This window comes from Symsagittifera roscoffensis, chromosome 3, assembly GCF_963678635.1.
Source record: "Symsagittifera roscoffensis chromosome 3, txSymRosc1.1, whole genome shotgun sequence".
In the NCBI taxonomy this organism is placed as follows: Eukaryota; Metazoa; Xenacoelomorpha; order Acoela; family Convolutidae; genus Symsagittifera; species Symsagittifera roscoffensis.
Window position 1 is genome coordinate 33,100,892 of NC_087064.1, and position 13,340 is coordinate 33,114,231.

The following is a 13,340-nucleotide window of genomic DNA, read 5'->3' on the forward strand; positions in this document are numbered from 1 at the left end:
CAATTTAGTAACAAACATTAGTTTGAACCTGCAACCAAAACAAACGTGTCGAACTGATGAAATACGTGTGAAGTTACTTCTGATAAAAGCTTGTTTTCTGATAGTTTCTTATCTAACCTTTTTGACCAACCTCTCATTCAACTCTGGAATGTTTCCTCAGAAGCTTAAATATGCAATGGTTTCAACAACACTATTGACAAATAAAAAAAACTACCGTTCTTTTTCACTGTCAAACAGCTTAAGTCAAATATTTAAGCCGAGGCCAAGCTGTGCTTCGCACCATTTGCGATACAAAACAGAAAAGCAGTCAAGTAAAAAACATCAATATGTCGAAAAAACTAGATCCATCGAATTGAATAAAGCTAGTTTTGAAACAAAAACAAGAAAAGAGAATAGAACGCAAAATGAGCATCGGAAAAAAGTTTACCAAGCGCTAATAAAGACAAAAATACCTGAGCAGAAACCCTTTAAAGCCGAAAAATATCCAAGACTTTAGACTAACAAAAAGCTATTAAGTCCCCCTGGCCCTCAAATCACAGGCAAAAAACTTTATTTTCCGTCAAATTAAACATAATGAGGCCACTAAGCCGATATAATATAGGCCGAAACCTATCAAGCCGGAAAAAAAGAAGAATCAAAAAAAGGAAATTTTAACAAACTAGCGTTTAACGCACCTTCGGTGCTTCGAAATTTTTTGACAGCTCATGAAAAACCCCATATATTGGAAACAACATCTGCAAACTTTTAGTGTACTCTGACTGCACCCAATTACAGGGTTGGTAATTTCGAACTTTTAAATTTTTTTAATTCCCATTTTAAAAGCGTCATCTCGAAAACTTAGTGGGCCTCTGGAGCAATTTGGAGGCCACCTTTGCAACCAGTGAGAGTCCCTGAGAGCACCCTACTATAGGGTTAGTAATCCAAAATTTTGGGAATTTTTTTAAACCTAAGTTTCCCGAAAAAAATTGAAAAAAAACGTCTATCTCGGAAACTGAAAGGATTTGAGCATTCATAATAAGAGGCAAGATTTGAGACGCCTGGGTGTACGCTGACAATAAGGTTGATCTTCATCAAGTTGATAGTTGCAAATTTTTGGAATTTCTTTGTAGATAAGTTCTTCGATAAATTTTCAAAAAATCAAAAAACGTCACATCTCGGAAACTAAAAGCAGTTGAGCAGTCGCAAGTGGCAAGATTTGCAACTCTTTAGAGTACCCTGACAACACCGAAATATAGCGTTGGAAATTTATTTAATTTTTCTGAAGTTTTCTGAAAATTTTTGAAAAAATCACAAAAAAAGTCATATCTCGAAAACTACAAAGAATTGAGCAGTCATACTTGGAGGCAGATTTGCAATCTTTGAGAGTACTCTGACAGGACCTAACTACAGGGTTGGGAATTACAGATTTTCAAAAACAAATAAAAATTTAAGTTTTCTGAAAATTTTTGAAAAAATCACAAAAAAACGTCATATCTCGAAAACTGTGAAGAACTGAGCAGTCAAATTTGGAGGCAAGATTCGCAATCTTTGAGATTACTCTGACAGGACCCAATTACAGGGTTGAGATTTTCAGATTTTACGGGAAAAAAATAATATAAGTTATCGGAACATTTTTTGAAAATATCACAAAAAATGTCATATCTCGAAAACTACAAGGATTTGAACAGTCATATTTGGAGGCAAGATTTGTAACTTCTTAGAGTACTCTGACAGCACCAACAACAGAGTTGGGAACTTCAAGGGAAAAATTGGGAGTTGGGAAATTATTTTTTTATTTGAAATTTCAGAAAATTTTTGAAAAAATCTCAAAAATCGTCTTAACCTCGTTAATTAAAATGATTCGGGCATTCAAACTTGGAGGCCAAATTCGCAACCCCTAATTCGATATTGGGCTGCTTAATTTAACCTTATTTAAATTAATCACTGAAATCAAATTGGTAAATCGAAAAAAAAATTCTTAGCCATTGCAATATACGATATAGCTTAAACATGCAAAAATAATACGTTGAAAAAGCTTAAACATGGCGAGATAGTGAAGCCCGCATTTAAATATATAATAGATTGAGTCGATTAAATTACAACCTACATAAAAAATGAATTTCGATTACGGCAGATATTTGAAATGCTAACATGTACAAAAGATGGCTGTTGCGGTAAAATTCTAAAACTGTTGCTAACAGAGGCTTCCAGGAAATGCATCCAGATGAGTCATGTGAAGTAAATTATTTGTTGGAAAAAGTCTAGTACCCGATTGCAATACCCTTGCTCATCGCCAGAGTAAAGATTACGCATTCAAAGAAAAAATTGAATAGCCTTAAAGCTATTTGAACTCCTAGAACAACTTATGAATGATTTCTTATAAAACTAACTCAATTTGAAAAAACCGGATCAACAGGTAAAAATTTATTTAGCTGGGAAATCTGATAACTGAAATTCATTTTCTAAATTAGAAGTCGATTACATTTTACGTGACCTTAACATTTTGCTGTTCGATAGTGGAGTTTGCCTTCTTTTTAACAACAGAAATCAACTTGAAAAAAAAAATGAAAAGTCATTGCAAAATCCAAATGCGAGCGTGAACAATTTCTAAGACTAAAAAACACCAAGACCTAATTTACTGCTCGATAGACAAGTAGTATTTAGAGAAAAGATTGCCTTAGTCGATGAGTTGGCACAAATAACTGAAACGTTCCGTTTTGTCGAAAATATTGAATGTTTCCTCTTTGTCAATTTTAAAAATGCTTTTGATACAATTGAGCAAAAAACTGCACAGACAAGTATATGCAGACAGAGAAATCACAAATTGAAATTTTACCAAGAAAAATTGCAACGCAAAGAGTATTAATATAGTCACTAAAGAGAGTACAGTAACATCAACCAGCAATCCAATAGTTTAAAATGAAATGTCAAGAAATTGACACTTCAGCACGTTAATGTAGCGGACGTGATATTACCAATGATTCAAATGGTTTTTAAAACAAATTGTTCACTTGAAAAAAAAATTTCTTTCCCATTATACTTCACTCAGTAAAACAAATCAGATAGAACAAATAATCATGCAGCGCATTACAAATAAACAAGCATTATTTTTTTATATAACTCTAGGCAGCGATTAGTTCAGCACTAGAACATGAGGATGCATTTTTATATGAATGCAGTTTTGAATGCAAGAACATCGATTGCTTTTGAGTCAATTGAAAATTAGAAAACCGGGGGCTATATATTTTTTGCTACTATACTTGGGAGGCAATAATGGGATAGTCTATATTCCGATTTGATAACAATTGCTAATGACCAGCTTAATTAGGAAATAATGATTTATTAAAACACATAGTTGAAGAGTAATTTATACGACAAAGCTTTCAGGGTTGCGAATCTTGGCTCAAAAACTGAGCCCCCAGATCATAGCTATTTTTGACATGTCACAACTTATAGAAATTTACTAAAACTTACGGTAGTTGAATGTTTTTTTTTTCTATTTTATCATATTTCAAGTTATTGTTTTTTGCTGATTAATGTGCAATGGTTACTTCCAATAACGAAAGATTAGGCAAATACGTAATTACTTTTGAGTTTAGTTTGTAATGATTTATGGAGAAAAAAAGTGTTTCTTATTTGAAAAATTTCAAGAAAATTCCATTGACAGAAACGACAGACTTTTATACTATGCAAGAATAGGTCGACATTTCGCTGCTTCAACTTAACATTTTCCTTAATTCGTAACTTCAGAGCCAATCTTTTCTACGCGATTTCCCGATTTCCAGTTTAATCTGTCGAATGCGATTCCACATATTCAATCAAAGCAATATTTTGTCTATTCTTATCTTTCAGACCAAAACAACGCGGATTCATTTCATGATTTTGTGATACAATAATCGTTACACGCTGATTGACTTTTTTCGAACTGAGATCAAATTAACGAAGCCATTGTAAGCAAATTTGAATATGCTTCAGTTTCTTTAACCGATCTACGTGAGATCAAAGACATTTTTACATACTTGCACGAGTCGTGTAAAGTAAGACAAGTAATAAATGGTTAAGATGTTTGAAAGGTATTCCGAAGCGATCTGACAGTAATAAATTATATAATTTTTGGCGGCAGGTATTTGAAAAATTCAAATGAATGAACAGCTACATCATCAAACGGACAGTCAGCAGTGCAACTTAATCAGTTCTTTTCTGATGTTTTAGAGACCGATAAATTATCAGCCAGCAAGATGAAATAAGAGAAACTACCATGAAACACACCTGTGCATCTAACAGATTAATGAACGTGAAAATTGCTTATATATAAACAAGTGAGAGGTCAACGAAAAGAATGCAAGCGTAATAGACGGGTCATCCAACAACGCTTTTTATTGCAAAAAACTGAACGATAAAAACAACTAGCGTTTAACGCACCTTCGGTGCTTCGAAATTTTTCGACATTTCATGAAAAACCGCATATATTGGAAACAACGTCTGCAAACTTTTACTGTACTCGACTGCACCCAATTACAGGGTTGGTAATTTCGAACTTTTAAGTTTTTCTAATTCCGATTTTAAAAGCTTCATCTCGAAAACTTAATGGGCCTTTAGAGAAATTTGGAGGCCAGATTTGCAACCACTGAGAGTCCCTGAGAGCACCCTACTATAGGGTTAGGAATCCAAAATTTTGTGAATTTTGTTAAACCTAAGTTTCCCGAAAAAAAAAACTGAAAAAAAACGTCTTATCGAGGAAACTAAAAGGATTTGAGCATTCATATTAAGAGGCAAGATTTGAGACGCCTGGGAAACTTTGCATTTCAACAGCAAGTTTCATAATGCCATCAAATAAGTGGACACTTTTAATGAGCACTTTTATTTGGTTAGAAAAAAGAAGGTGAATGCTAATACACTACGCTCCTCGCAACAGTAAAACAACTCATGAAACGATTTCATTTATAAAATCATCAATTTCATCAATGAGATTTTTGTTCTTTATTTTCATTAGCCCGTAATTATACCATCAGCTGTCATCAATCGTTCAATCCAGCATTGTCAATTTAAAAACACTTTTTTTTCTTAGTTTAATTCTCAGTTTGATAAAAAAAATTTGAAATATCAGAACAAACGTCAGTTTCAAGAAACTTTTTGAAAAAATATGTTTTGAAAAAATTTGAGCAATAATATTACAATAAAGGACAGTTGCAACTGCTGGTAGTAACCTGACATCACCCGACCAAACGGTCGACAGCTTCGAATTTTGACACAAAAAAAAAAGATATAAGGAGTCCAGATATAAACTTCCTGAGATTACCTCGACAAAATCCTTGAGAATTCCGAGCTTAAATTTTTTTAGATCTAGTTTTTGAAAAATCACTAAAAACTGCATAATTCGGAAACTGAAATGATTTGAACAGACAAACTTGGAGGCAAGATCTGCAACCAATGAGATTACCCTGAGGGCACCCACTTTAGGGTTGCGAATTTCAAATGGCTGAAACTCTTTCAAAAAATTTTGAAAAACGTCATATCTAGGAAACAAAGGATTTAAGCAGTCACATTTACAAAGATTTACAGCCCCTGACGTTTTCCAAAAACGATTTACAGCATATGGCGTTTTTCAAAAACCTTGACTAAAGGGTTTTAAAACTCTAAAATAAAACTTTTTGAAAAAACGATAAAACTTCATATCTTCGAAACTAAAAGAAAATAGAGCAAGATTTTCAACTCCGAGAACACTCCGAGAGTGGCGCTTCACTATAGAATTTGGAATGAAAATTTTGTTAAGTTATTCACATCTACGTTCTTCGAAAATTTTGAAAAAAAAACTTTTAAAAAAATGCCACATTTCGGAAAATAAAAGCGTATGAGCAGTGCAAATTGGAGTCAAGATTTGCAAACCCTGAGAGTAACCTGGCAGCAACGAACTACAGGGCTGGAAAATTTTTGAATTATTTTATATCTGAGTTTTCTGAAAGTTTAAAAAAATCATAAAAATTGTTGTATCTTTGAATAAGAATACCCATAAAAGATTTGCAGCCCCTGCGGAAAGCCTGACAGCATCCCACAATTGGATTGCTCATTTCAAACTTGCTGAAATTAACACTGAGTTCAAGCTGGAAAATCGGCTACTTACACATTGGTTATAATTTTTAAGCATTGCAATATACGCTAAAGCACAAACTACAAAAAAAAAAATCGGTAAGCATGCAAAATAAATACGTTGAAAAAGCTTAAACATGAGATAGTGAAGGAGGTATTTAAATATATAACAAATCATGAAAAGAGATGAGAAACAAGCTAGTTATAGTCGAAGTAACGTTTGACCATTCTGAAGAAACTCAAATGTCTACCATTAAAAATCATTATTAGCGGATGAAAACAGACTTTAATTACCCGTAAAATTTCCGTAGCATCGTTTGAAATTAAAATGGTTTATGAACCGCATTTTTTTCGACTGCGCATTTTTTCTTCGCCAAAGTTGAACTGCGTTGAAAGGTTCAAATAAAATTCAATTTTCAAGGTTTTGAAATAACATAATTTTGATTTATAATAAGGGACTGGCGCATTAAAATTTATGGAGAAATTTTTTATTTCGAAAAATATATTGCTGAAACTTATGAAAATGGAATTTATACTTTTTACAGTGTTAGTTGTTCGGAAATCTTCAACACGCTATTTAAAAAACTAAGTGATATATATTTAGCATGCAATAACGTATCACTTAGAAGAACAAGCATGTATTTATCCAACTTCGATTAATTTCTGAGCCTGGCTATACTGCCGCTGACGTGTCAATATCACGAAGTATATCGAACGTTAATTATTCCAATCTCGTCAAATTGGCATTTTTAAACCTTCGCGGCTTTTCAAAAACTATCAACGGTAAATTTTTCATATTTTTATTTTCAGCTCAGCACGTCAATAGCTTTCAGATATTAAAAAGTTCCGTCAAAAATGACTATTTCAAAAGACGAAATTGGGAACAATAATTAGATAAGAATCTGTAAGAATCAGGGGATATATCTAAGCTAATAATGACACAGAGGCGAGCCTACGCTTCGCAAATACTTCAGGAAAAACGATAAAAAAAGCAGCTCCACAAGGTAAAATAGGTAAAGAAAAACCTTGCTGGACATAAGCCTTGAAAAATAAAACTTTTGATGCAGTGGATTCGATCCTACGACCAGGAAATTTAGATTCCACTGTCTTCGCATCTGTGCCACGTGCCCTTGACAATTTACTAACTCTAGTCACAAATCAAGCAGCTACATATGCTAATATTTTGCCAATGCGATGCGGCAAAAAGGGCACCAAATTGCAAATTGACACAATTTTGCATGTAATAATTTGGAATATAACAACCTGATGGCATCCACATAAAACTTGCATGTAATAAACTACAAAACATAAAGCCAATTTATGTATAAATTATGCATTTCAAATCAAAAATTGCAAGATATATAGAGTAGGAAAATTTCGAGGTTTTTCATTTAACTGTTGATTAAAACAAATAGCTTTTTCGGTTCATTCAATGAACTAAAAATGCTTCAACTTTGTTAACTTATTACTAATCGAACGTCAGAGCACATGCTATCATAAAGCCGTCAAGGTGCCACGAACAGTGACACCAATATTTGCTACTTAGGTTGGAAAAAATAGTCGTGCTTTTACACTACGCTCGCCAGTGTAAAAAATGCAGTGGAATTAGAATTTTTCTGATCAATTATTATGTGATACTGATCAATCAAGTCTTTTGATTTTTCCAAATTCTGAATCGCGACTGTAAGAGCTTTAATATTCTACCTCCTACGAGCTCTCCTTGAAGTAGTTAAATAGTTATAAAAAACACCCTACGCCTTAGTTCTGCTCGACCACTGAGGTTGGGGGTGGGGGGGGGGGGGGGGAGTCGGAACAATAAAGAGTAAGCATTAATTAGCTCAGATGGTACATTAGGTTGGCTGCACCATTACCGCTCCCTCGTTCCTCCACCCTCCTTAGTTTTGCATGCTTTCATTGCTAACTGCATGATTGTTTGTTCGAAGGTATCAAATGTCTTCAGAATAGGTTTTTGTGTACCATGCAGTTGCATTACGTTAACACAACGTTAAATCAGCTATTCAAAAATAATGTTCAAATTTGAGGATGGTAATGGTGGAAAAAAGCCTTCAAATTAACTCAGCTAATCAAAATTGCTCAAGAAAACTTTTATTAAACCGTCATTTAAAGATTACCATAAGTAAATACTTCTTGATCTTGGAACGCGACAAACAGTAATATTGAGATTGAGGCATAAATTCAAACATTTGCAAATTCGAAATTAAAATTCATCAATTACATAAAGGCTCAGTATTTACACATTTTACCAACATCACTAGCGGGGATAAGTGTTGGTCAACGTAGGACCTGACTAGACTATTATAAACAGGGGAACTGGAAGCTAAATTAATTCAGCACCAAAACGATCGCAATTACTTCTCGTTTTTGACGAGTCAAGTGATTTCAACTTACAGAAGGCATTTTAAATCTTTATCAAATTAATATTTATCAAATTAAGTTGAAACCTATCCTATCTATTTTCATCATGCTGAAACATTTCATTGAACAATCCATTTTGAAAAGTCAGAATCTAACAATTTTTACAGGATTTACTTTCAATAGAAGACTACCGGTCAATTTTCAAGCACCATCTCATTCAATTCTATTTCTTTCCTTAATAGAACTGAAGTTATCCTGTTTGTTGTCACTCAATGAACTTTTTAACTCAAATTATTCAACTGTCAGACGCATGTTTTTCGCAATTGCATACCGGTCACATATGGTACTGTATGTTGTTTTCAACTACTTAAGTTCAGTTCAATGGAACCTTTTAAGGAAACATATTCCATCTATTTGAAAACCGAGACTTCAATGAAACGCTTCAGCTGACTGAAATATTTGATATGGTTATCAAATAATGACGCAATAAGTCATCTTTTAACGATACAAATGAAATTGAAAAATGATGCAGGTTAATGATGTGTTTCAGGATTATCAATAGGTTTAATTTTGCACCAACTAATTTTCTCATTTTACGCAACTTTGCGAGCAGTTTTCTATGGTACCACTGTAGCGTCAAAAGATACATTGAATCCAAAAATCTTTTGCGCTGAAAAGATTGTTTTCTTGTGTGATATCGCGATTCAGTGAAAACGAGTCTAAACTAAATATACAGTTAGCAGCAAAAATTTGGTAGTGAAAGACGACACTGATTTAATTGTAAAAGCGACACGCTTGTTAACCTATTATCTGAAACTAAGGATGATTTTTGAATCAGTACGTGAAAAACTATCGTATGTCAAATTGGGTTTTAGATCCCTGATAAGACTGGTTGAATGCTACTTTAGATGACACTTTGCTATAAAAAACCATAGGCAGCACGTTCAGATGGAAAAATATCTTAACTATTCTGCTAAAAATCAGCCCCTCAGCACATGTGTTCTAGTTTTGTGGTTATACCGTTGCTCATTAACTTAATCTACATTCATTGACTGAAATGGTTTGGCTGTTATCAGGACCATTTTACCAGCATAACGATTGTTTAAAGTAAAAACATTTTCACCTAGTGATTTTCGACAGATTTTTTTTGATGATTAGAGAGATTATCAGAACTGAATAACTAAATAACTAAAAATAACGTTGTTTTCATTTTTTGGTCTTAAGGAACAGCCATCTCTTGCAAAAAATCTCTCAGAAACAGAACTCTTCTCTAGTATCGATTTTCGAAAATAAATTGCCACTTGTCAGTCGTCACAAGACCTTCGTATATTTACTTAATTGGAGCTGAAACCGCGCAAGACTAGAAAGGAGTTCATAATAACTTAGATACCATTATCTGAAATACTCATTCGTAAATTTATTTATTTAATTAAGTCGTTCAAAGGGTAGATAATTGGTTAAAATAATATATTTCGAACTCTTCGTCTTTCTTTGACGCTCTATTTGGTCCCAACCATCTAGCTAGTTATTTGCTCGTTTTTTTTCGATTTGGCCCCAGGTTGGGAGAAGTTTCTGTTCGTACTCGTAAAGAAGTCGACTCAAAATATTGTATTTTGCACATCAATTCATAATAACTGTTAGTGCCCCGTTGATAATATAAATGGTACGTATGAAGTAGCTAATTGTAAACTACGGCTGAGCTACTGTTCGTTAAACGAATTTGTCCCTGAAGACGAAAATTTTGATGATGGTTGCTGGACTAGACTTCGACTGTGATCATCGTCGGTGGTATGGGATCCTGATTTTGATTCTAATGCTCCGAACATCTCGTGTGAGGCGTAGGTCATGTAGAGGAATCCATCGGCGTCCCTCTCGTCCCTGTAGAGTTCCGAGAGGGTTGTTGACATGGATGCGATTGATTTGTTGTTGACGATTAGATAAAAGGCCTGTGTGGAGCTGAGAGACATTCTATTCCTAGAAAAGAACAAAGACTTAAGAATCAGTGTTCCCATTTCTCGAAACATGGATAAACTTGAATTTCACTTTCTACGGGGATCAGTTAACTCACAACTACGGAGGGTATAATAGAAGTCTCTTTTCCCTTACATTTGAATTTAAAAATTGAAAAACTAATGAAAACTTGTTATGTAATGTAACTTTGCATTGTGATTAAATAAACCATACTGGACACTTTTTTCATGTTTTGAAGCAAACAAATCACCCAGTTAGCCGAAATTCAAAAATGGGATGCATGTTGATTTTAATTATTATTTTATGTCACTTAAACAGGTGATCTTATTCCAACTTCACTCTTGGTCGAAGGGTAACGGAGATATATCTACCTGATAATGGTGACAAATTGAGACATGGTGATTTCTTGAGGCACTAGGAACTTTGTCTTGTCTAGAGCAGGCAAGCTCTTCTCCTTGTGATACTTTTCAACTATCACAGGTACCTTCTGGGGGAATTTGGCCCGGATCCCAGAAGCCTCCTCCTTTCTCTGAGCTAGAACAAAACAACGCTTTCATCAAAGTTCAAACAATTCAGGATCAACTCCTCTCTCTTCCACTAGATTTTATGTTCCTTTGATTTGAATTCAGACGCAGAGATAAACTACAAACTAGTAACAAGACTGCTCGTATCAGGGCGAAGCCCTGAATGTTCCGACTGACTTTTAAGGTTTATGGAGCAGTAATAACATTAATATCATTAACATATTAAATGTACTAAAATAACATGAAACATTTTTTTTCTAAAACTTTGAATTTTTTTCAACAAAAACCATCCCCCCACACGCCATATAAGTACAATAGAATAGATTTTGCTCCTTGTAAAAAATCAATTATGGCATATAAGCTTTTTTCAGCCAATTTGGAACGATTTCTAAGACGGATTAAATCTCCGGTTACGCGTTAATAGCGCGAAATATATCGCGCGTTAATTGTCCGAAATTGGCCAAAAGGGCAATCTTTAAACCCTCATAACTTTACGAAAAATGATCACAGGTGAAACATCTCTTCAAATTTAAGCTCAGGACAGTCAGTTATACCTTTTGAATGATAAAAAAAAATTCCGTCAGAAATGGTTAGATAAAAAGTCGAAATTTGTCTGAAAAAAACCACCCCGAGCACAAATATTCCGTTACTTTCGTATCGAAAGTCGCAACAATAAATTCACTGCATCAGGGACACTATAAAGTCAGATTTGCCAATCTAAGGTTCCCTTTAAATGAAGAAGGATTAGTGAAAATTTTTCTAACTAATTAGTAACAATTGCTCAGAAATTCAAATTGTCTCTTATATACATTCGTTAAGTTAGCATAACAAAGCTCCGAAGTTTTACTGGGATAAATTTTTTTCTGCGCAGTACAAGTGCACTTAATTAGTTAAAAAGAAACAGCATTAAGCATTAGCTAGTTTTACCAAAAAAAATATGTCTTTGGCCGTGTTGAACAATGACGAATTATTGAATCAGCTAACGAAAAAAATTGGAGTTTTTTGCCGCAGCTGACCTAACATTTCTCGAAAAATCTGATCAAAGAAAAGTGAAAAGTTCAAAAACAGTATGAAATTTGTGTTAATCAAAAACAAAAGCGTACTAATATAATCAGACTTTCTTTTGAAAAATATCGTTCGTAACAATTTTTTTTCTGTGCGAGAAGAACTCTACTTAAATAACTTTTGATGTACCACCATACGCACTCAGATTATATGAAATTATTGGTGTTGTTAAGATTTCTAAAACTTTAGCGGACTTTTTCTTGAAATTTGTATGCATCATAACCCATAAAATCTTTTATGACACTCAAATTTTGTGAAAACGAAAACAAGGGAACTGGGAGCATACCAATGGTATTCATGCATATTTAATTTAAATCAATTCAATGACCAAGCTAAGCTCTTCGTGAAAACACTTCGTACTAATTGCTTCACAAAAGCGCTCACATGCAGTCGCAATTGGTTTTTTGAAGGCGATTATGACTTAAACTGAGACCATTTAACTATCGTTGAGACGAACAACTTCATAAATTAGCAAGTATGTAGTAAGTAATATGTAAGTAAAATGAAGTATGTAGTAATGGCTTCAGATTAGACATCGGCTCCGTAACATTATAGCCCCCACCCTCAACAAATTATAGACCTCATAAAACAAATTTTCACGACAAGTCATTTGTATGTTTCTTACCGAAAGTTTTTCGCTCTTTAAACGTCTTGATTCCCCGTTCATCTGGCATGGCGCATAATACAATGAGAGTCTGAAAATATTGATTTCACTTTTTGTTATTCCATTGGAGCAGTAGTTGTTATCGGATAATTTGTTACCAAATACAGATTGAAATGGCGCGGGAAAATTTGACTTCGCAAAAATTTGCCTATTTGCAAGGAATGAGTCACAGTGATTATTAAGATCATCAAAAATTAAGCACGGGTCTTTAAAATTCTGAGAGATTGGCTGGTTTTTTTTATCATTCAGCCCACCGCCGATGAATACAACATTTAGGCTGAAAACTATCAATTTCAAATCATAGTAGAAAAATAGGAAACACTGCCGGATTTCCCATAATAGCCCCCGCCCAGCTAACAAGATTCGGCTCTTTTTTCTTTTCCCACCTCACATAAGCGTCAATTTTATGGTGTAACGAGGGGTTTAACAAGGTTAATCATGAAGACCAAATATGTTTTTCATGGCCTAATTGGTTCGCATGCCAATTGTCGTAACATTCGGATAACATTAACAAAATTTCACTTGTAAAATTTTGCAGGTCGGGGGGGGGGGGGATACTAAAAGATCCCAAGATTCAAACTTCAATAAAGAGGTCTCACGGAGAAAAACATGAAGAGAAACCAGTTACGTAGCGAACTAGACAGGTCATAACGTAGATGCGCACCCCCAACAAC

At 34.1% G+C, this 13,340-nt stretch overlaps 2 protein-coding genes across 4 annotated transcripts in view; one reads left to right on the forward strand and one right to left on the reverse strand.

Annotated features, from left to right (window-relative positions):
• Positions 1 to 13,340, forward strand: part of LOC134841414 (bridge-like lipid transfer protein family member 1) — a 469,521-nt gene that overhangs the window by 318,442 nt on the left and 137,739 nt on the right. The gene's annotated exons all lie outside the window — the stretch shown is intronic.
• Positions 8,157 to 13,340, reverse strand: part of LOC134841416 (microtubule-associated proteins 1A/1B light chain 3C-like) — a 393,097-nt gene continuing 387,913 nt past the window's right edge. Inside the window, exons 2-4 of the mRNA XM_063857389.1 lie at positions 12,628 to 12,697; positions 10,785 to 10,947; positions 8,157 to 10,416 (exon numbers count right to left, since the gene is read on the reverse strand). Coding sequence (XP_063713459.1) covers positions 10,143 to 10,416; positions 10,785 to 10,947; positions 12,628 to 12,676 — 486 coding nt within the window. The 5' untranslated portion in view covers positions 12,677 to 12,697 and the 3' untranslated portion in view covers positions 8,157 to 10,142. The remainder of the gene's footprint in view (positions 10,417 to 10,784; positions 10,948 to 12,627; positions 12,698 to 13,340) is intronic.